At 41.7% G+C, this 25357-nt stretch overlaps 1 protein-coding gene across 3 annotated transcripts in view; it reads right to left on the bottom strand.

Annotated features, from left to right (window-relative positions):
* Positions 1-1706: 1706 nt before the first annotated feature.
* Positions 1707-25357, bottom strand: part of asic2 (acid-sensing (proton-gated) ion channel 2) — a 469696-nt gene continuing 446045 nt past the window's right edge. For all 3 annotated transcript variants that reach the window (XM_055898169.1, XM_055898168.1, XM_055898167.1), the window contains 7 exons: positions 19212-19362; positions 17943-17999; positions 8041-8194; positions 7311-7402; positions 6322-6401; positions 5362-5430; positions 1707-4661 (listed from right to left, as the gene is read on the bottom strand). In XM_055898169.1, the coding sequence (XP_055754144.1) occupies positions 4560-4661; positions 5362-5430; positions 6322-6401; positions 7311-7402; positions 8041-8194; positions 17943-17999; positions 19212-19362 (705 nt within the window). In that variant the 3' untranslated portion in view covers positions 1707-4559. The remainder of the gene's footprint in view (positions 4662-5361; positions 5431-6321; positions 6402-7310; positions 7403-8040; positions 8195-17942; positions 18000-19211; positions 19363-25357) is intronic.

Raw genomic sequence — 25357 nt, 5'->3', positions numbered from 1 at the left:
AACTATGATGACTGCATGGCCTGACCTGTACTAGTGGCTTTGTTCAGCTTGACTATTCTTTTATGTCTTTCTATCTTAACCCCCATATCCCACATATGTGCATGTTCCCCACTCACCTCATCTCCCTCCTCTGTAACTCCCCACCCCTCTGCCTCCTGCTTCTCGTCTGATTGATAATTACACTTTCCACATGGATAGAGATACCAACTCTGAGCAGAGCTTGAATAGATCATCAAAAGGGGACTATCACGCTCTCAGTGAAAATAAAAATAAATCAAAAAATGAAGTAAGCGTTCTTTATGCGACATCATTTTGAGTGTGGACCCATCACACCTTTTGTTTGTCAGAGCTTGAATAGAGCCTGAATAGATGTGTTGCATGTGATAGATTCAAAATAAATTCTCATATGCTGCTTGCAAAATATTGATATTCAACATTACCAACAGATTATTTTAAATCAATTTCTATGCAACAAAAGAAATATCAAGCACCATGGTAAACAAAAATGATAACAACAGCAGTCCCATGATCTAAGCCCTAATTAGGTCTTTCAAGATGATCTAGAATTGCTGCCTCACACTGTGCATTCGCTTTGTACAAATCTATAGGCCACTGTGTCACGTTTTCTAAGCAGTGGCAAATTGTCTCTACATTTCCACCCTGCCTTGCATGAAAACAGTCTCCACCGCAGGACCTCCGGCAATGTCTGTCTAAAGCCGAAAAGATGCCCAGTGAACTCCGGATGAACCCAGGCCTGTCTCTGTCTCTGAGAGGGCACTGCAGCATAGACACTGGCTCATGTGTTGATACTGTTCCTCCTGGGGAAAAATGGTTGTCGTATTGTTTCTAGATTAATTCATCACAAAGTCATGAACACATACAGGTTTTCTCTGTTTAACCCTGGTTTGAACAAAACATCCACAAAACGGTTTCAAAATGTATAATCTATTTCTCCATTAATCTAAATCGTGTGCTCGACTGACATCTTTGCCCATGTATGTTGGTGCATTCTCACCAAGATCTTTTGCTAACCCATTTTAACACTGCCTATGCAATAACCTAAGTGAGAAAAATCTATACAGGTAACAAAGTTCCTTAATTACACATCCATCAACCTAATCAATGTGTAAATATTCTCAGGTCCCCGTCTACTGGCAGATTGCTTTTTCTGGCAATACTCTACAAGTAAATCAAGTGCACACACAATTCACTGTATCAGCAGCATGAGCTAAATGAACTGCATAACATTTGTGTTTTGTAGGACGTTGCCATCCATAAATAATATGATTTGTAGATCCTGGGGTTGAACTCTAATATTATAAGACACTTGTATTAATGGAACAACAGGGCACCCAGAGGGAAGACGTAGGCACAGCTCTTGATACAGACAGATATATAGCTGGCAGGAGTTCCTGGAGAGTACTGATGCAAAATAGTACCTGACCAGCAGCTGAGAGGAGGACATTTCAGTGCACATTAAGTCTGTGTAGTAGAGATGTCAGAGTGAAATAGGATCTCCCCTTTACATTTCTAACACCACAACCCACTGTAGGCGCTGATGCCTTTTCCCAAGCTCCCACCCCTCCCCACAAACCACAAACACTGTATGACAGAGTATTATGCTTGTGGTCTGCACGATGGATCCTCTTACAAAGCTATGAAGAAATGAGTGATAGGTCTACACAAGAAGGCAAACACGGCAGGACCCCGCAGCAAAAACTTTTTTTTAATTGTTTCACATTAAAAACACATACTGTACGCTGCATCACAAAATTAAGAAGCAGTCCTGCAATAACAATAGAAACCAAAAGAGAAGAAACAACCAGTGGCATTTTCACTGAGTCTCAGTATGTGTCCCATAGTAGTTCACCTCTCTCCATGGACAGATCTATACAGTAGGTGAGAAGCAGGGGAGTACTGGGACCAGAAATTGGCTCTCGCATTTGTAATATACCGGACCATTTTTTTCCTTGAGGCCCTCACACTGGTCCATATTTTTCCTCAAGGTCAGATAATGAAAATTTAGCAATTTTTTTTTCTTCCGTTAGACAGGCCCACTAGGCTAAAAATGAACCAGCCCATCTGGCATTTCGGGCAAATGCCAGATGGCAAGTCCGCCCCTGGAGATGGCTGAGGTCACTGCTAAAGGAGACATGATAAGCCATACATGAGAGATTAGATTACACACAGCAGGTCAACAACAGACAGGAAATCATAGTTCACAAAGCACTTGGAGTTCATTCCCACCTGTACTGTACATTATAACGATGACATAGTAGAAGTTTTGTCACATACACCAGATAGGTGCAGTCAAATGTGTTGTTTTACAGGGTCAGCCATAGTAGTACGGCGCCCCTGGAGCAAATTAGGTTTAGCTGCCTGACTCAAGGGCACAGCGACAGATTTTTCACCTTGTCGGCTTGGGTATTCAAACCAGCGACCTTTCGGTTAATGGCCCAACACGCTAACTGCTAGGCTACCTGCCGCCTGTCTGAATAATCATGGCTAATTGATATGCTACTCTGGATAGATGTACTCGTCATATCATAGTGACGCAATATGGCCCCTTTTAGTGTGATGTCACTAGATGGGAGGGGTGTTAAAGAAACATGAAGTGTGAACCAAATCCTTTTTGAGATGGACTCAGACCAGTCAGCGTTTCATGTCAGGGCTTTGGATAGTCCTTTATCACTTTTGAGAACAGAAAAACACCTCCTGTGGTTTTCACACCACCCATGTTTTGGTGATTTTGATTTGAACTGGTTATTAAATGTGTTTGGTTGGGGCTATCGTCTATTAAAAAAATGTTGGGCTTAAAATCACCTCCAATTTGACAAAGCTTGTGTCTTTCAGTCAGAAATGGACAATAGTCCTGGCAAAGTCTGCAGGCTACCGTTTCTGCAAACGACAGGTTTTACATGTTGGGCTTCATTATTTGAATCCGTTGTGTTAGTATTATCCTGCTCTGTTAGCAAATTTGTATTTGCTTCAAATCAAAATGTCAACCAGTCATAAGTCGGTTCATGTAAGTCCTTCTTCAATAACATGTCCACTGTAGACAGGACAGAACACTGTCTCGTATCCCTTTTGGTTTGCCACAACACCAACATTAACATCACAATACAACACACCCTGTATCCTCAAATGAATCAGAAGATCATTTCCCCTCATCTGAATCTACATCGGTGCAATTTTTATCATCCAAACATTATTTCCATTAATAGAACCGTGATTATCATGGAAATTCAATGTTCAATTCAATTTCTAGCGGGGCTATCTCCATGTAAGGGCCAAGACCATTATGTAAAATATGATGAGTTGGGAGTCCATCAGTTCTCACCAGACAACACACCCACATCATGCAGCTGAAATGAAACTAAACCCCCTCAGCATGTTCATTTATGAGCGACATTTGTACTCTGCTTCTATTCTGGCAGGTAAACAATGTCATACTACACCTCTCTGGTTTTGGCTCAGCCTCAGTCATCAATGAGTGCTTTAACCCCTCTGAGGTGCTGCCGCCAAGAGGCAAGCGTTTAATAATTTACATGAGTTTACACATAGGAATATGGCACCTGTTTAATATGTTGTTAAGAAGCAGCTCAGTACCCTGCCTTCCCTCGGCGTACTAACCTTGTGGTAAATTGATAGGAGTGGAATCAATAGAACGGATGCATTAAACAACAAAATAAATAACCGAACGCAAAACAGTCATTTTGGAATTGATTCTTTAGAATGCTCATGTTTTCCCAATATGAATGCAAATATAGTCCCAACACCCCTTCCCGTAGATATACAACTTGCCACCTAAGAAAACAGTGCATCAACAAAATGGAACTGCCTTAGATGGATGTGTCATATGAAATATGTTATAGTGAACCATGTTCAATCTATACATTCTATTTCTATAGCTGGCCTCCTCTCATAGGCCACGGAGAGAGAGAGAGAGAGAGAATGACAGAGAGAGAGAGAAACAGGGCAAATGTACAGTAAAGCACCACTTCAGTCCAGTGTCAGCCAATTAGCATCACCAAAGAGAGAAACCGTCTCCAAGAGGAAGCAGCGCATGCAACTTGGACAGTTCACAGCAACTGTAATGGTACAATGTCTGGCAGCACTGACCAATGGGTGACTAGTGAATACACATGTCTAGGACAGAGATGAGTCCCTTCCCGTTAGGTTTACAGTGTAGTCTGTCTGTCTGTGAACTGGAGAAGACCTATGAGTCAGGTAGATGAGCACGTGAGGGGGAGGGGAGGCGGCTGTCCTCCTCCAGCAGTACAGTAACAGTTCCAGTAACAGAGAGCACCAGTAAGTCCAGGTGACAGCTCCTTAATCCCCATTAGTGCTGCAGTGACAGTGTGGAGGGGAGGCCCAGTCCAGCCCAGTCTAGCCCAACCCAGCCACCCTTTCCTGTGACCAGCCACCCATTCTCAACACCAAAGTCACTATCATTCTGTCCTGGTAGCCTGTGGAAGAGGCTGCTGCTCACTGGCTCCCTGTGTGGTGGTGGCTCACAGTGGCCTTGCCTGGTGTGTTGGTGGAGCTGGGCTGGGGGCTCAGCAAGCGATCTCCTCCAGCGTGCCCAGGGTGGTCTGTAGGGGGACGCTCACCGTGTGGCTGATGGCCTCCGAGTGGTTCGCTACCGGGTCACAGGAACTCTGAGGTAGGGTGACATACACATATGCGTGTAGTACACTTATACACATGCACACGTCTACACTGCACACCACTGCTGGCTTTCCACTGAAGCTAAGCAGGGTTTGTCATGGATGGGAGAACAGATGCTGCTGGAAGTGGTGTTGGAGGGCCAATAGGAGGCACTCTTTCCTCTGGTCTGAAAAAAGATCCCAATGTCTCAGGGCAGTGATTGGGGACATTACCCTGTGCAGAGTGCCATCTTTAAGATGCGATGTTAAAAGGGTGTCCTGACTCTCTGTGGTCACTAACAATCTTATGGCACTTATCGTAAGAGTAGGGGTGTTAACCCTGGTGTCCTGGCTACATACCCAATCTGGCCCTCATGCCATCATGGACACCTAATTATCCAATTGGCTCGTCCATCCTCTCCCCTTTAACTATTCCCCAGGTCGTTGCTGTATGTGAGAATGTGTTCTCATTCAACTTACCTGGTTAATTAAAATTAAAATACACTGAGTGACATTTTGACACGATTCAGTAGGAGAGATCTCATCTCCTTTCTTGTCAATAACTGAGAATTACATTGGGATAGCTGTCTGGCACAGAACAACATAAATCATATTGAGGTTTAGCTGGATGCTAAGCCATAAATACAATATAAAACATTTTCCAAACAGTGTGACAGTCCAGTTTGTCATCTGATTAACCTGATGACCTTACCACGTCCTCTCCGTGGCTCTCCTCCTCGTCGTCTCGGCTCAGTAGGTCCAGCAACTTGTCCTTCACCACCTGACAACATATATATGTAACACACATTATCAGGGTCATAAGGATATACACAGTATCACAAAATGATTCGTTTAAGGTGAATTTTAACTGTTATAATTGGCACCATAAATAATACATCAGGTGTAGACTTTACCGTGAAATGCTTGCTTACGAGCTCTTCCCAACGATGCAGAGTTAAAAAATAATAATAAAAAGAAAACTAGTAACGTAAGAGGAATACAATACACAAGAATGGAGCAATGGAGTACCAGAACCGGATCACTGTGCAGGGGTACCAGGTATTTGAGGTAGATATGTACATGAAGGCATGGTAAAGTGACTAGGCATCAGCATATGTAATAATATCTTGACTCAAGGCCAAACGTCACCGAGGCTGGTATTTTAGTGGTGGTCTTTAAAACCACAGCCAGAGCAGCAGCTCTCTCTGTCTGCGACAAAACACCCCGCACAGGCTCCCCATTAAAACATGAGAAAGGTTTGAAAAGAAATACTTCTCATGTGTATTTCTAAAGCCCAGAGGGCACAGAAGGACTGGTTTGTCCTTGGCAGAGCTCCAAGCAGACCAAAGCAGTAGGAGAGAGAGACCAACGGCTGAGCTGACTTAATGAAAAGACGCACCTCAATCACTCAGCCCAGACAGATATATGGCAAGTCTCTTTCGTCTCAACCATTTAAATGTGAATGTGAATATGTGTGTGTGTGATTGGCCTTGAGTCTGTAGAGAAATGTGTGTGTAACCGATTAGACTTGTGTCTCTGATATAAATTGTTATTCATGTTTTAGTTATTATTTCTTCCGCCAAACATAACTGTCTGTGAGAGTGTTTGATAATGCGTTTGTGAGAATGTGTGTGTTTGGAAGTTTCTACATGGTGTGTGTTCCATGTCTGACCTCATAGGCGTAGTCAAATAGCTCCAGGATGGTAAGGATACTGGCTCCGATGAACAGACCCATCTGACCACCTATATCACCTGGAAGATCAACAATACACAGTTAGAGAGAGGAGAGAGAGAGCGAGCACGCAAGAGAGAGAGAGCTAGCAAGCACTGGACACCCAAGAGCTGAACCCTGAAAAGAATCCCCTATGCCAGCTATTGAAAACACTAAACAACTATATTATCCAAACACACAGGGAAATCAATCAAATTGTTACAGAAATAAAAACCTCTTATTTGACAAATTGGGAAAATTAAACAAAAATACTGAATAAACTAAATTGCTATTTGGCCCTCAAAACAGAATACAAATACACAGAATATCTCTACTCTGTCAGAGATACAAAACAGAGACAGATCCTGACAAAATACAGGCTCAAGGAACACCAACTGGCTATAGAAAAAGGGAGACACAAAAAGACATGGTTACCCAAAGAAGAGCATCTATGTGGTCACTGCATTACAGGGGAGGTAGAGACTGAGACACACTTTTTCCTGAGAAATACTCCCAAATAAGATCATCTTTTTCAAGAAAATATCTCAATCAATTCCCAACTTCTGTTCATTTACTAATGACATTATTCTCGGGGAGGGAGAAACCGCACATATTACTGCCAGATACAGTATGTATATGATTGCCATAGCCTGAGGATGATTGTCATAGCCTGACTTCCCATAACCATTAATTCCCTGAAGTATTTACATTGAATATAACTGACAGTAATATATAGTGTAACCATCATCCATGTACATGTTGTTCTTTATTTATTAGCCATTCTTTCTTTTTCTTTTTATAATCTTATTTTTTATTTAATTAAATGTATCTTAATTTGAATTTTAGAGAGAGGGTGGAGAGAGAGAGAGAGGAGATGGAGAGCGAGAGCCAGAGCGAGAGAGAGAGAGGGGAAGAAGATAGGAAGGTAATAGCTAGATAGTTGACTATACCCAGTAAGCCTGCCACTTCGTAGGCTTTCTTCTGCTCAATGGTCTCATAGTTCAAGGCCTCAAAGAACACATCCAGGACTAGGATGTTATCCCTAAAAGAGACATCGATAAGATCAGATGACACTTCAATCATGTTAAAGAGAAGACAATACATTTATCTTGATATTGTCATCCTATTTAACTATCAATCAATGCACTGGTAAGTCATCAGTCATTCTTCAGGCCGTCAGTCTAAATCCATCAGTTTTTTAAATTGTATTTTTTTAAAGTATTATTAACCATCAGTCTTTTCAAAGTTTGTTTATCTTTCTGTCAATGGGGAAATAGACATACAGGGCATACTATACCTGCTATATCAATAGTTGTATTATCAATTGCCATAAGTAAGGGTACTTATTCTTCTACACTGAACCATATGTCCCATACGATGTCATTAGTAGAGTAGCATCTCAACTGATGACTGCATCCACTAGAGAATGCCTATTGTTATTATCATCAAAACCACATTATATGATAACATGACGGATCTCTTCAATACCAGGCTTCCAGTTCTCTTTCCCATTAGTCTGAGCGTCAAAGACATCTCAGTGTAATATCTTCACTTTCCACCCACACACTCCTTACTATTACTACATATAATATATGTGATACTGTAGGCTGATGTATATTAGATTTTTCCTTCTAATGCATTCATCTGTTCCTCTAGAGCCTCCTATAGGCAGGTACTTACGTGATGTATTTCTCAGAGCGGTTGAACTTCTTTTCCAGGTAGCGTGCTGAGGTCTTACTGGGGATCTTGACCATGGACAGCTCCTTGTTGTAGCGTGTCATGTTGCATGGTGTCCTACAGATGCAGTTACTACTCTCCAGCATTGACAACTTGGCTACAGTAGAGAAGACAGGGAGACATGAAGGAGAGGATGAAGGGAGGTATGGAAGAGGGGTAATGGGTGAGGATGGGGGAGAGGGAGGGAAGAGGGGTAATGGGTGAGGATGGGGAGAGAGAGGAGAGGGAGAGTTGACCTTAGTTTGAGGGCAACTGAGGGTACAAACACAAACACACACCCATCTCAACAGCATTCCCTACAGTATATACTTCAGAATGGCCGTACGTCTTGATGCACTTAGCAGAAATGTCAAGAGTCTATTTAACAGTATTCATGTTTTACCTGGGACAGTGTACTAAAGACATAATGATGGGAGAAAATACATGTTGATCCTTCTGCTTCCAGGATGATCTATTTGTACATACTGAAGGGGGGTTAGTCTAATTGCTACTGATTTTTTTTATGGGGTAGATTTAATATTGCAGATAGATTGTAGCTTCCATCAATAGAATTGTATTTATCATTTCCAATCCCCCATATATTTTTTTTGTAAATGTGTACAGTATCAGTCAAAAGTTTGGACACACCTACTCAGTCACGTGTTTTTCTTTATTTTTTACATTGTAGAATAATAGTGAAGACAGCAAAACTATGAAATAACACACATGGAATCATGTATAAACCAAAAAAAGTGTTAAACAAATGAAAATATGATTTTATATATTAGATTCTTCAAAGTAGCCACCCTTTGCCTTGATGACAGCTTTACACACTCTTGGCATTCTCTCAATCACCTTCATCTGAAATGCTTTTCCATTTGCGCTTAGTGGGACTATCATTTGTTTTCAACAGGACAATGACCCCAAAGGCTGTGTAAGGGCAATTTGACCCTTATAAGGACCCTCTCCTTATAAGAGTCAAATTGCCCTTACACAGCCTGGAGGTGTGTTTGGGGTCATTGTCCTGTTGAAAACAAATGATAGTGCTACATCAGATGACCTGGCCTCCACAATCACCCGACCTCAACCCAATTGAGATGGTTTGGGATGAGTTGGACCGCAGAGTGAAGGAAAAGCTTCCAACAAGTGCTCAGCATATGTGGGAACTCCTTCAAGAGTGTTGGAAAAGCATTCCTCATGAAGCTGGTTGAGAGAATGCCAAGAGTGTGCAAAGCTGTCATCAAGGCAAAGGGTGGCTACTTTGAAGAATCTCAAATATAAAATATATTTTGGTTTGTTAAAAACTTTTTTGGTTACTACATGATTCCATATGTGTTATTTCATAGTTTTGATGTCTTCACTATTATTCTATAATGTAGAAAATATTAACAATAAAGAAAAACACTTGATTGAGTAGGTGTGCCCAAACGTTTAACTGGTACTGTACACACACACACACACACACACACACACACACACACACACACACACACACACACACACACACACACACAAAACACACACACACACACACACACACACACACACACACACACACACACACACACACACACACACACACACACACACACACATAAATACATACATATACCTTTAAAAATATATTTCCTTTATTATTTTCCGCTAACCCTACCACCCCTCCCCTAATTGGAGTAAACTAACGAACAACAACACTTAGGCTTTTAATTCCGGCTTATACACACTATAGACCTTTTACGGACACAATCTATTTTACAATAGTTATATTATGTTTGTTTTTAGTCCTGTCCTTCCTCTACCCTTAACCTCTCCAAGGGAAGCACAGCCGAGAGCTACCCAGTGACACGAGCCTACCAGACGAGCTAAACTACTTCCATGCTTGCTTCGAGGCAAATGACACTGAAACATGCATGAGAGCACCAGCTGTTCTGGAAGACTGTGTGATCATGTTCTCCGCAGCCAATGTGAGTAAGACCTTTAAAAAAGTCAACATTCACAAGGCTGCAGGGCCAGACGCATTACCAGAATGTGTATTGCGAGCATACGCTGACCAACTGGCAAGAGTCTTCACTGACATGTTCAACCTCTCCCTGACCAAGTCTGTAATACCAACATGTTTCAACCAGACCACCATAGTCCCTGTGCACAAGAACACTAAGGTAACCTGCTTAAATGACTACCAACCCGTAGCACCCACGTCTGTAGCCATGAAGTGCTTTGAAAGGCTGGTCATGGCTCACATCAACACTATTATCCCAGAAACCCTAGACCCACTCCAATTTGTATACTGCCCCAACAGATCCACAGATGATGCAATCTCTATTGCACTCCAAACTGCCCATTCCCACCTCGACAAAAGGAACACCTATGTGAGAATGCTGTTCATTGACTACAGCTCAGGGTTCAACACCATAGTGCCCTCAAAGATCATCACTAAGCTAAGGACCCTGGGACTAAACACCTCCTTCTGCAACTGGATCCTGGACTTCCTGACGGGCCGTCCCCAGGTGGTAAGTGTATGTAACAACACATCCGCCACACTGATCCTCAACACAGGGGCCACTCAGGGCTGCGTGCTCAGCCCCCTCCTGTACTCCCTGTTCACTCATGACTGCACGGCGAGGCACGACTCCAACACCATCATTAAGTTTGCAGATGACACAACAGTTGTAGGCCTGATCCCCGACAACGACGAGACAGCCTAGAAGGAGGAGGTCAGAGACCTGGCCATGTGGGGCCAGGACAATAACCTCTCCCTCAACGTGATCAAGACAAAGGAGATAATTGTGGACTACAGGAAAAAGAGGGCCGAGCACGCCACCATTCTCATTGACGGGGCTGTAGTGGAGCAGGTTGAAAGCTTCAAGTTCCTTAGTGTCCACATCACCAACAAACTAACATGGTCCAAGCACACCAAGACAGTCGTGAAGAGGGCACAACAAAACCTCTGGAGACTGAAAAGATTTGGCATGGGTCCTCAGATCCTTTAAAGGTTCTACAGCTGCACCATTGAGAGCATCTTGACTGGTTGCATCACTGCCTGGTATGGTAACTGCCCGGCCTCCGACCGCAAGGCACTACAGAGGGTAGTGCATAGGGTCCAGCCATCCAGGACCTCTATACCAGGCTGTGTCAGAAGAAGACTCCAGCCACTCTAGTCATAGACTGTTCTCTCTGCTACCGCACGGCAAGCAGTACCGGAGCACCAAGTCTAGGTCCAAGAGGCTTCTAAACAGCTTCTACCCCCAAGCCATAAGACTCCTGAACATCTAATCAAATGGCTACCCAGACTATTTACACTGTTGCTACTCTCTGTTGTTATCATCTATGCAAAGTCACTTTAATAACTCTACCTACATGTACATACTACCTTGACTAATTGGTGCCCCCGCACATTGACTCTGTACCGGTACGCCCCTGTATATATTCTCGCTATTGTTATTTTACTGCTGTTCTTTAATTACTTGTTACTTTTATTTCTTACTCTTATTCGTATTTTTTTATTTAAAAAATATACATTTTTAATATTTTTAATATATCTAAAAAAAAAAAAAAAAGAAATTACTGAATTGTTAGTTGTGGCTCGTAAGTAAGCATTTCACTGTTGTGGTATTCGGCGCATGTGACTAATACAAGTTTGATTTGATCTATCTTCTAATGTTCATCCAGTTTGATTTCTATTTGCCATATATTTTTAACTGTGCTGTTTCACAAAAGTTCTGAACCTATATACATTTTACAGACACAGCATATTTTACATTTGTTATCTTGTTGTTATTAGTCCCAGCCTTCAGCTCCATTCAACCCCTCCCATCTATCTCTTCACACCATCTATATTGGATTTCCATTTGCCATTTCTTTTTCAACTGTGCTGTGATGCTTCACAAAAGTTCTGAACCTTTCTATTCTCATAGTTTCTACCGATTGTAAATGAACTATTACCCTCAACAACTGTGGACACTGTAAATGCCCTCATGAAATACACAGGAATGTTTTATGAATTTTCCAGACATTTCTATCCATTCCTGGAAGTATAAAAATACTAGTCTAATCTGTCTGGTCCTATCCAAATCAATTTCCTCTGACAATAACCAGTCTCACTCACATTCTCAACACATTCTAGCCTGCTGCTATGTTCCCTTAATGCATAAAAATATCAAATCTGATCTCCCAACCCTAATCCCTCACTGTGACAATAGTATGGCAGTCTCCCCAGCTCGCCCTGGGCAGGGCGGAGTCTCCCTTGGATTACTAATATCCTTCAGGGCCAAGTGGTCACGTAATTGCAACAGGAAATTCAATATGGCACCTCAGTCGCTTTTCATTCTCATTCAAATAAGATGTTATTGGATCCGGGTAGCAGTGTGCATTCATAACCCTGATTTACACACTCTCTCCCTCTTTCTATTTCTCTCTCCCCACATCACAATCTTACTCTCTTTCCTCTTCCTCCCTACCTCTCTCTCTATTTCCTTCGCTCTCTCTCCCTCTATCGTTCTGTCTTTCTCTCTCTATTTCTCTCTCTCTATCCACCGTCTCATCTCTGTCAAAAACAATTATTCTAACCAAATCATCTGCTTTATTTCATATTTCCAAGCTTATTAAGAAATAGTGTTTTTAATGACTTAACACTCTCCATTACGCTGTCTTTGGCTGTGAACAGAATGTTGTATTTAAGCTAGCAGTTGTTCAAGCCGGAGACGAGCTAATCCTTTTATTGTAGGTTTGGTTTAAAACCATTATGTGAGATGAGAGGATCTTCTGTCATTCATCCTGCAATGAAACCGCATTTCTAAAACGATTATGTTAGTAATGTGATTGTATGATCAGGTTACTGTGGGCAATGCTATCCAAGTCGACATTTCACAGGACAATAACTGTCTTTGTTTTCCTCAGTGTGTATAATTAGGCACATAGAAGATTTCTGTGTTCCTCTGTAATCTAGTCACAGGACCCTTCAGTGAGAACAGATGCAGCTGTCTTCCATTAAAACAGCAGCCACACAGTTTCTGTCTCCCAAACTTCCTGACTGACACGTTGGTTTAAAAAAAGAACAACTTCAAACTTGACTAAGTGAAAACGGTGCGGTGAGTATATCAAATTGGTTCACAGTCGAACTAGGAACTGATTTGCATAGAATTATTGGGTCTGTGTGTTTGGATGGAATAAGCACAGCCATTTCAAATTAAACCAATTCAGGAGGAGTGAGAGGGTGCGAGAGGGAGCTGGCCAGGCTGGACCAAGCACAAGAGGGTACTCTAGCTCTCCACAGTCCCAGTATAGCATACCTTGGCTTCATAGCCTCTTTATTTGAGACACATTGCCTAATTACAGTGGACGAGCCAGGGAAAGTGAGAATAAAAAGTTAATATCCCAGTTTCACAGTTCAATATAGATGGGCTTAGGCACAAAATGAGATCCTACTGTATGTGAATGATCCTACTGTATGTGAATGATCCTACTGTATGTGAGTGATCCTACTGTATGTGAGTGATCCTACTGTATGTGAATGATCCTACTGTATGTGAGTGATCCTACTGTATGTGAATGATCCTACTGTATGTGAATGATCCTACTGTATGTGAGTGATCCTACTGTATGTGAATGATCCTACTGTATGTGAATGATCCTACTGTATGTGAGTGATCCTACTGTATGTGAATGATCCTACTGTATGTGAGTGATCCTACTGTATGTGAATGATTCTACTGTATGTGAATGATCCTACTGTATGTGAGTGATCCTACTGTATGTGAATGATTCTACTGTATGTGAATGCATACAGCTCCCCCTCCTCTCGACATACACAGATTCCTTATTTGTAATATATACAGTACAGTATGAAAGTAAAATGAACCGAGGGAGGCTTCTAGACCTGGCTTTTCTAAAGGAAGAAAAACACAGCTGAGTAAATACTAATCCTATATACCAGGGACAACCAGCACAACGAGAGAACCTCTGTATTCTCTATAAATGATCAATATTACATGTGTGCTAACTAATACAGAATGTGTCAAATCTTTTAGGAATTGATAAGACACTTGTGTTGACACAATGTACCTTTCCTTCATGCTCATGGAGAAGCAGGAATGCTATGATGTCAAATGATTTCTGCCCAATCAAACCAAACAGCAAAAACAAGAGGAGGCGTGAGAGAGAGGAGAGAGGAAGAGGGAGGTGTTGCACTCCCGGTAAGTATTCTATTAATACGAAGCACTGCAGCAACGCATAATATTTTACCACCAACAATACTCTTTTGTCCACTTGAGACTACGAGTTTCCTGGGGAAGTTGTGAAGCACCGGGGAAGCTGTGAAGTGCGCTGTACAACCTGCACTCTAGCCTGTTGTGTGATTGTGTTTATGAGTCTGTTATTAAAGAATGTGAAACCATGTTTTTATTGTTAACTATGAGTCTGTTATTAAATATGTATGTTTACCGCTTTTCATTAAATCATGTATGGCTATTGTATTTGTTCATATGGGCAGAATATTGTATAGCAGGGCTCCACAACTGGCGGCCATGGGCAAAATTTGGCCACCCAATTTTTTTAATGTATTTTTATTGTTGGACATCAAAGACTGTAAAAACACCAGGAAATAAGCTCCAAGTGATTTTAATTTTAGAAATCTGTTCCAAAGTAGTCCCATGCGTAATAGAGAGACACATCGTATACAAATGTAAGCAAGGTTTGAAATGAAACATATTTGTTTGGGCATATTACGGTCAATTTGCAATCTACAAATTATTTGTAATTATGTTCCGGCCCCCAAACCATCCGCTCAAGAAAAAAATCTAGTTGATGATCCCTGTTGTATTGGCTATATTGCCTACAGAAATTGGTTCAGTTATAGCCTAAAATAAATGTGTTCATATGGGTAGAATATTGTTTATTAGGTAAACCATCCCGTTCACAAAATTGGTTCACTCCTACAGACAGTCAGTCACGTGGTATCAAGGGTACTGGCTGGTAGCGTTGGTGTAAACGTCTGGGGAATGTTTTCCTGGCACACGTTAGGTCCCTTGATACCAATTGACCAACGGTTCCATTCCTCAAAGAATTCAGGCTGTTCTGTAGGCAAAGGTGGGTCCGACCCGGTACTAGATGGATGTACCTAATAAACTGACCACTGAGTGGATATCAATTCATTCATATGGTTATATAAAGGCTGAAGGCTAAAAACAGCCTATAGTATATCTAGACCTATATCTAGTTTCTACAATCTATTTTCATTTTAAATCATGGCTTTTGGTTTTCTCTAGTTTTTACACCATCCACTAACACCAACCATTTACTATAAAACATTTATTTATCAACAAAAAAGCTTAGCAAAATACAAAAAATGATGGGGCTAAAATAAGTAGGCCTAAAATATTTTTTTCAAATAACCAAAAAAATACAAGAGTATTTGACAATCAAGCTCCATAAAAACAAGTTCACAAATCATCCAAGAATGTGCTTAGTGTTCTGGTCTCATAAGGTTTTTGGAGTCATTGAAAGGGTTGAACTTGAAGAAGTGTCCAAGTAGACTAGGTGCTCATTTCTCTCAGATGGACTTTGGAGTATTCACAACTGCTACTTGAAAGTGTAGGCAACGCTGTTCAGGTAAGACTCCATCCGTTGAGTCGTGGTGTAGGCTACTTCTCAACCAGCGACTTCAGATCCTTCTGTTGCTTATGGTAGCAGGGTCTTTGCCATGGCGGTGGAATGCCAGCAAGTTGCTGCTCCCTTCTCGTTTAACCTCCTTGCTGCTGTTGTTGCAATGTCTCGATGAACTTCCAAATGGTGGGGTGGGTAGCGCCAAGATTCAACAAAAAAGTTCAATGCCAGCTCTCCACTCCATTGTTGGTCTTTGCCAAGTCTTGCGGGACAGCATCGTAGCAGCACCAAAATAAAAAATAAAAAAATAGATAGAAGCATAATATTTGGCCTTGGGCATGATGTCCTCAATAGTAAGAAAAATAATAATAAAGCTATTATTATGTTAAACAAGCCATACATCTGGGAAACATTGGCTTTCTTCCAATGAGTCCGACTTTCTCCCCAACCCATGTTGTCTGTAAGTAGGGGGTCCTCCAGTTGATGTTCCGGGGAACTGAAAGAACCAGGTATCCAGACACTGTAACCTCATCATTCAGGGTTATGCGACGTCGGCATTTCAAAAGTGTGATATTCGGTGCACTTCCAGAAGGACTTATTTGCTGTCTGTCGTTCCTGTCTGTAGGGGTTGCCTTCATGCAGCAGGATATTTTTTCCACGCACCCAGAGGATAAACTCGGGTTCCACTGTAGCTTTCTCTGACCTCTAAGAATAAGGAATGAGGAGGGTAGCGGTGCAAGATCTTTTTAAGCAAAATATTTGGATTATTAGCATATGAACGACATGCAATTAGATTGCTGGACTATCGAAGCCATCCATCCAACACATTTATTCAGATCCGGCAGTTCAAAGAGGAGAGTTTCAAAGGTAATCAATTAGGCCTAGATATTGTTCATGAGCAGCATACATTTGCATTCATTCTCTTAAATCTCTTAAAATAGCTTATACTCTTCTTGTGCAATGTATAGCCTACTGCACTATAATGCAAGCCGAGATCTACCGCAGATGTATTTTTTAAACATGACTTAAAAAACTTAAGCCTATGCAACATTAACCAATTAAAACTGTTCTGTAGCAATGAGGTTTGTGCTGTAGGCTATAGGCCCAATACATTATCATTGCATTTTGGCTATGCTTGAATTGCCCTACCAATTTTGAAATTATATATATTTTTAAATGGTATATGATCACACTGGTACATGATCATTTGTTGTATTGTTGTATTGTATTACTTTCAAGGCACAGCTGAGTGAGTATAATATATATATATATATATATATATATATATATGTGTGTGTTTTATATATAACATATACTGTATATATGTTTTTACTGGACTGATGGAAAGCATCTGATAGTCAGTCTGAGGGGAGGGAGCAGCGGTGAGGCTGCCTCTCATTTGACTCAACAATACCGTCCCTCCGCTCTCCCTCCCTTAGCTGATGGAAAAACTCAATTCATACTGCATTATTTATGCCTCATGCACCAATTCATGTTGTTACTCCTATGACCAGAGAAAGTGAAATATTCCCAGATATTAAATAAGACACAAGCCGCTAATAATAACAAGGCAAGCTTATCGGAACACTTTGCTATGCTCATCTATGGCAGATGCAGTGCTGGTTGTAGCGTGAGTGGAAGTAGGGAGAATGTAAATTTTATGGCTCATAAAAATGTTGAACAAAGTGTTGACAGTTCCCTTATAACAACTTAAACGTGTAATGTACTTACTCATAAAAACAGTCTTATAGGTGCACTTGATTTGCTCTCTGGGCCTGCTGGGTAGGTGGAGTTTCAGAATCATGAAATTATAAAAAATGTGGACACTTTGCCTTCCCGGAGCTAGGGCTGCTGAATCAACTGCATCTACCGCCAACAGCGAGAAACAGATAAAGAAATAGGAACGAAGGCTTTATTGTTGGGTTTTTTACAGAAATGTTTGGTGATAGACTAGGAATGCCTTGGAGGTCGACCAGTTGATCGCGATCAACCGGTTGGTGGTCACTGCTATAGCCTAAATAAATGTATTTTAGGCCATATAAAGAACAGCTATGCATGATTTAATGAAAAGGAGCAAACAGACACAACATTGTTTCATGTTCTTTAATTTAAGACTCAGAAAGCTGGCTTCACAGTTTTGCTGCCAAATAGGCCTACAAAGAAACTTGACGATGTTGAATGCGCGAGGGGGTCTGTGCGCTGCATTGAACCTTGACAAAAAGACATGTAAGTGTGTGCGCTTGTGTGCATTCATATTGTGGACTTACCAAGGGCAGGCTCGGCACAGTCTTTGTACTGTTCAGGGGTACAGAATGGAGAATCACCTAGAAGGACAGAAGGAGCACAGAAGGAAGGGGAGGAAAGTTCAGATTCAGCTTTTCTGCTAGATATATTTATGAAATGTAGTACCTCTGAATGACTTTTTGAGAAAAACAAACTGTAAACAGCTCAGATTCTGTGGAATATGGTTACAAAGCTATCAGTGATTTACTAAAGTTACCGGAATCTTCAGTAACAGAAAATCTATGGCAATCTATCGGAACTTTGGTAATTTAAACTTGAATAACACAAATCTGTGTCCATATTGTCCATGAGTTTCTAGTAGCTAGACCATATGGGTCAAGAGAAAACAGCCTAATTAATGAAAAAAAGCATCTAAACATCTAAGCATTATTTTCAATTAACTCTGCAACTCTTCCAACTATTGACTTTTCTTCACGACTGCCACCAATTTGACACCAAAACATTGACAACAAATACATATTGACATAGTCAAATAAATTAGTGTGTAAAAAAATGATAAAGGATATTATGATGAAACTCATATTAAACACCAATGGTATTCCCTAAGTTGATGGTTTATATTTATGATATTGTTTTACAGCTTTGTCATATTTATTTTGTTTTTGTTGATATTTTAAAATCATCTTATTTAATGATGTGATGTATTCTGCATGTGAAACGGCCACACAGAGGGCCATAGACAACACTTGGGATCATCTAGAGTACCCACAGGGGACAATAGATGTTTTATGACAGATTACACAAAATCCTTGAAAGACACCAACATTCTGATAGTTTAATGGTAAACTGTGAACGTTTCCAGTAATATACCCTCCCTTTGCAACCCTACTGTGGAAGCAGTCAAGGAGACTCACAACATGCAAACATCTACCACACCTAAAGAGAGTGTGAGAGAGAAATAGAGCTTTGTGTGGAGCAAGGTGATAGACAAGCCTTGGAGCAGAAAGCTTCAATACACCAACACAAATCTTGACCTTACACCTTACAGCTCTTTGACCTTTTCAAACCCACCACAGACTTTAGATTACTTTATCAACCACAACAACTACTGTAACTCTATCAAACTTTCCTCACCTTGTTCTATGTCTTCAAATAGTCCTTGATGAAAAAACATGGCCCATAGCCCAAACTATTGTTTTTCTTTTGCCCATGGCTCAGACAATGCTATATTACAGACTCTATCCACATGTTTTGTTTAGTGTGAAAAGGGGAAAGAAAGTGTGTGCTCTTACCGGGCATGTGCACCATCCTGCAGTTACAGTTTTCCACGATGTAGCGTGTCTCACAGTCGATCCTGCAAGCTGTCACACTATAGACCTGGAAGAAGCCAGAGTCTAGGGCCTTGGACTCACACTCTCCCCACGGAGGAGGCAGGTAGGTCAGCTACAACACAGGAGAGACACAGTGGGGGGATTGAGCAGAGAGACAGACAGAGAGAGAGTGACAGGGAAAAACACTGAAGTCTAAAACTCCCATAGACACATAGGAGATGTCATGGTGTTATTGTGATTTAGAGCCATCAGAGAGAGGTTCCAAAAGGCCCACTAGAACACAGCAGGCTAGATGACAGAGGAACAAATGGAAGGTCTGGCCAACAGACTGGTCTGAGTGGGACACATTCACAGATACAGTCTCGCTGTGAAAACAGGTTCCAAGAACACAAAAGCTCCAAATGTTCCCCCCTCTCGCCCCCACCCCATCCCCATGGCTCTGGAGTCGGGAACAGCAGACGAGGAAAGAGGGACTCCAGGAGGAGCTGTGTGAGCGCCCATCTGCCCTGCATGCAGGCGGCCCTCTCCAGCCGCTCCGCTACTCTCCGTTCAGCATCCATCACCCAGCGCCCCCTGCATTGTGGGAGATGCAGTTTCCTCAGCCAAATACCAGTTCTTGTACCAAAATAATCCTTATCCTGCCAGGTCAGATTTGGCTGTGGAATGTCTGTTAGCACAGATAACATTGTAGAAGAATCCCTCCAATCAGAGACTGATACTGTATCCATGCATCCAGATTAGTTTGCTGTTGTTAACTCGAACACAGAATTCCCTCGATATCAGCAAGCGAGACGTTGATTTTCAAATCAAATCAAAGTTTATTTGTCACGTGCGCCGAATACAACAGGTGTAGACCTTACAGTGAAATGCTTTCTTACAGGCTCTAACCAATAGTGCAAAAAAGGTGTTAGGTGAACAATAGGTAAGTAAAGAAATAAAATAACAGTAAAAAGACAGACTATATACAGTAGCGAGGCTATAAAAGTAACGAGGCTACATACAGACACTGGCTAGTCAGGCTGATTGAGGTAGTATGTACATGTAGATATGGTTAAAGTGACTATGCATATATGATGAACAGAGAGTAGCAGTAGCGTAAAAGAGAGGGGTTGGCAGGTGGTGGGACACAATGCAGATAGCCCGGTTAGCCAATGTTCGGGAGCACTGGTTGGTCGGCTCAATTGAGGTAGTATGTACATGAATGTATAGTTAAAGTGACTATGCATATAAGATAAACAGAGAGTAGCAGCAGCGTAAAAAGAGGGTTTGGGGAGGTTGGGGGGGCACACAATGCAAATAGTCCGGGTAGCCATTTGATTACCTGTTCAGGAGTCTTATGGCTTGGGGGTAAAAACTGTTGAGAAGCCTTTTTGTCCTAGACTTGGCACTCCAGTACCACTTGCCATGCGATAGTAGAGACAACAGTCTATGACTGGGGTGGCTGGGGTCTTTGACAATTTTTTGGGCCTTCCTCTGAGATCGCCTGGTGTAGAGGTCCTGGATGGTTGGCAGCTTAGCCCCAGGGATGTACTGGGCCGTACGTACTACCCTCTGTAGTGCCTTGCGGTCAGAGGCCAAGCAATTGCCGTACCAGGCAGTGATGCAACCAGTCAGGATGCCCTCGATGTTGCAGCTGTAAAACCTTTTGAGGATCTCAGGACCCATGCCAAATCTTTTTAGTTTCCTGAGAAGGAATAGGCTTTGTCGTGCCCTCTTCACGACTGTCTTGGTGTGTTTGGACTATTCTAGTTTGTTGTTGATGTGAACACCGAGGAACTTGAAGCTCTCAACCTGCTCCACTACAGCTCGATTGAAACACGACTAATGAAGCCAACAAATCAAAACATTTCAAACTAGCCCTGGCCTCACTCATATACTGTAGGTCTGGCCACGCTACTATAGGTCTCCATTCACAATTAAAACGTCAACTCTGGCTGATGTATAACACTTTTATCCTGCTGTAATCAAATATCTAATCACCAGAGTAGATAGATGTCAGCGCCCACTATGGGGTGATCTGATGACCTGATTAAATACACTCCAATGACGGCCAGGACCCTCTCTGCCCCTCCCCACACATTATTCATCAATGACCACACACTCTCCAATTGGGATGCACGTCAGCAATTAGAAAGCATATTAGAAACTGATCAAAACTAAAATGCAACAGTTGAATCAACAAGGGGCATAATTAAAGTTGTCGACTCAAGATTTGGAATTAGGCTTTGGGAGCTCTACATGGATTTGCTAACTTCGGGGATTTTGTTGAAAATCGGAGCTGTGAGTTTGGAGTTTTATTAACGAACCAGTACAGTATAGTATATCAGTTCATCCCTCTCCCATGGACACTAGGTTGCCAAGACCAAAAATACATTACTGAGACCCATCCAGAAGAGAGAGGCTCAGGGTCTGTAATGGAACTGTAATTTACAGACACGGGAATGCCCTTGTGACTTCTGTGGAAAGCATAGCAAAGAACACTTTAATATTTGAAACTCCCCTATACTTAAAATAATGAGAAAATACAGAGGGTTATCAAAGAACACAGGAAATCTAGTGTGTGTGTGTGTGTGTGTGTGTGTGTGTTCATGCATTATTAAGTGCCTATAGTGGCTGTGTTCTTTGGCTTCTCTGCACTTATTTTTTTGATGAAGTGGCTTTTATCTGGAAGTAATAATACGAGTTCATTTGAGTGCATGACTTCAGCTCCGCCTCACTATTGAGCTGTCTGGTTGGATCTGATTACAATCGCACACCAATGACCACAGGCAGCCATTGTACTTTTACAAAGTCCCCACAGTACTGCTAATCATTAAGACATATCGGCTATATTCAGCCTGATTATAAGCATGGTCATCACATGGCGTCTCACAAGATGTCCTCGGGTTGGCTCTGTCAGGAACTAAAGTTGTGCCACTCTGCAGGAACACAAGGGCCAAGCCACAGTAGGAAGTCTGGGGAATCTTTGAATTCAAAGTGCAAAGTGGAGTTAATTAGCTGGTGTCTAAATCTACTGCGTTTCCCACTGTGCTGGTGCAATGGGGAGGATGAAGGATGATGATGTTGTGCCAGTCAGTCACACAGAGCCAGTCACACAGACAGAGCTGAGCTGGAGCTGAGACTGCTGGGAGCTCTACGGCCCAGGGGGCCTGCCTGCCTTCCGCTGTACAGTAGACCTTCTCTGTATGCTTATCCCGGGCAGACTTGTTCTTTCTTTTTCCTCCTCTCATCTTCTTCAGGACGTGTGTTGTTTTTCAAACTTCTGGAAATGACTGAACATGTTTTGGATCTTCCTTCTTCATTCCCTTTTATAAGTGATGGGAGTTATACAGTTTATTATAGTTTATTGTACAGTTTCTTCTTTATATGTACAGTGCATTCAGAAAGTATTCATACCCCTTGACTTATTTCAGATTTTCTTGTGTTACAGCCTGAATTCAAAATGGATTCAATAGATTTTTCTCTCTCACTCATCTACACACAATACCCCATAGTGACAAAATGAAAATGTTTTTTGACATTTTTGCAATTGTATTGAAAATGGGATGCATAAATATCAATTTACATAAGTATTCACACCCCTGAGTCAATACTTTGTAGAAGCACCTATGGCAGCGATTACAGCATTGAGTCTTTCTGGGTAAGTCTATAAGAGCTTTCCACACCTCAATTGTGCAACATTTCTCCACTATTCTTTTCAAAATTCTCCAAGCTCTGTCATTTCGGTTGTTGATCATATAGACAATTATTTTCAGGTCTTTCCAAAGATTTTCAAGCAGATTTAAGTCACAACTGTAAAACTCCTGAGATTATTTAGGCATACCATAACAAAGGGGTTGAATACTTATTGACTCGACATTTCAGCTTTTCATTTTCAATTAACTTGTACAAATTTCAAAAAACATAATTTCACTTTGAAATTATGAGGTATTGTGTGTTGGCCAGTGACACAAAATCTCAATATGAATTCATTTTAAATTCAGGCTGTAACACAACAAAATGTGGAAAAAGTCAAGGGATGGGAATACTTTCTAAAGGTACTGTATAGGTTTTCTGCTTTATCAGTCCATGGTTGTGGACTACAGGAAAAGGAGGACCGAGCACGCCTCCATTCTCATCGACGGGGCTGTAGTAGAGCAGGTTGAGAGCTTCAAGTTCCTTGGCGTCCACATCACCAACAAACTAACATGGTCGAAGCACACCAAGGCAGTCGTGAAGAGGGCACGACAAAACCTATTCCCCCTCAGGAGATTGAAAAGATTTGGCATGGGTCCTTAGATCTTTAGGTTTTACAGGTGCAACATCGAGAGCATCCTGACGGGTTGCATCACTGCCTGGTATGGCAACTGCTTGGCCTCCGACCGCAAGGCACTACAGAGGATAGTGCGTATGGCTCAGTACATCACCGGGGCCAAGCTTCCTGCCATCCAGGACCTCTATACCAGGTGGTGTCAGAGGAAGGCCCTAAAAATTGTCAAAGACTCCGGCCACCCTAGTCATAGACTGTTCTCTCTGCTACCGCATGCGCAAGCGGTACCGGAGTGCCAAGTCTAGGTCCAAGAGGTTTTTATACAGCTTCTATCCCCTTCTATCCCCATAAGACAGCTAATCAAATGGCTACCCAGACTATTTGCATCCCCCCTCTTCTACGCTGCTGCTACTCTCTGTTATTATCTGTGCATAGTCACTTTAATAACTCTACCTACATGTACATACTACCTCAATTACCTCGACACCGGTGCCCCCGCACATTGACTCTGTACCAGTACCCCGGTTATTTACTGCTGCTCTTTAATTATTTGTTATTCTTATCTCTTACTTTTTTTGTAGGTATTTTCTTAAAACTGCTATGTTGGTTAAGGGCTTGTAGGTAAGCATTGCACTGTAAGGTCTACACCGGCTGTATTCGGCGCATGTGACAAATAAAATGTGATTTTGATTTGATTTTAATTGCAGAACAGGCATCTCATGTAAATGCTGGAGACATAAGCGATTTGAAGAATGAGGAAAAATAGATGAATAGTGACAGGAATCTGTCAGCTAAGACAAGGGAAATCCAGCCAACTCCCTGTGGCAACTTAGATAAAAACATCTCCAGGGTCAGAGAAGGAGAGTGGGAGAGAAGACGGGAGAGAGAGAGACAGAGAGAGAGAGAGAGACAGAGAGAAAGACAGAGTGATAAAGAGAGATACTCCCAGTCAGGGAGTGGGCAGAGATAAGAGGTCAGACCTAGGGCTGTTGTGGTGACCATATTAGCGCCACACCATTGGTCACGAGTCATGAAGGCAGTCAAATTCCAAGTTAATTAGGTTTCTCCAAGCTTTGATGCTGCTGATGGTCATTAGTAGCCTACAAAACTTACTAACTGCCTGGTACTCAGCACTCTATTGTCCCTCTAATCACTCTGACATCAATGCAAATGTTATCGACACTTCATGTGAGCCCATGAGTTCATGTTGCTCAACATTTCTATCGGCTATGCAATTCCACGAGAAAAGAGGGTGATGGCCTCGATTAAAAAGAGGAGGATCCCATCAACTTCCTATAAGCTAGGCCTACTATATTTACTTCTCAACGTTCCTAATATTAAGCACATTGCTTATCTTTACAACAGGAGTATAGCCTACCTGGCTGGCATGAAAATGAACCACAGGAAAAGCGGTTAGAGAGAGAGAGGTCCATGATATTGGTCCATTCTAAATCAAAACAAATTTCACATATACACACTACCAGTCAAAGGTTTTACAACACCTACTCATTCAAGGGTTTTTCTTTATTTGTACTATTTTCTATATTGTAGAATAATATTGAAGACATCAACACTATGAAATAACACATTTGGAATCATGTTGTAACCACAAAAGCGTTAAGCAAATCAAAATATATTTGGTATTCTTCAAATAGCCACTCTTTGCCTTGCTGACAGATTTGCACACCGTTGGAACTCTCTCAACCAGATTTATGAGGTAGTCACCTGGAATGCCTTCTTAAAAGTGAATTTGTGGAATTTCTTTCCTTCTTAATGCGTTTGAGCCAATCAGTTGTGTTGTGACAAGGTAGGGAGGTATACAGAAGATAGCCCTATTTGGTAAAAGACCAAGTCCATA

The sequence above is a fragment of the Salvelinus fontinalis genome, chromosome 34 (genome assembly GCF_029448725.1).
Source record: "Salvelinus fontinalis isolate EN_2023a chromosome 34, ASM2944872v1, whole genome shotgun sequence".
In the NCBI taxonomy this organism is placed as follows: Eukaryota; Metazoa; Chordata; class Actinopteri; order Salmoniformes; family Salmonidae; genus Salvelinus; species Salvelinus fontinalis.
The sequence above is the reverse complement of the archived record's forward strand: the minus strand, read 5'-3'. Positions and strand labels throughout refer to the sequence as shown.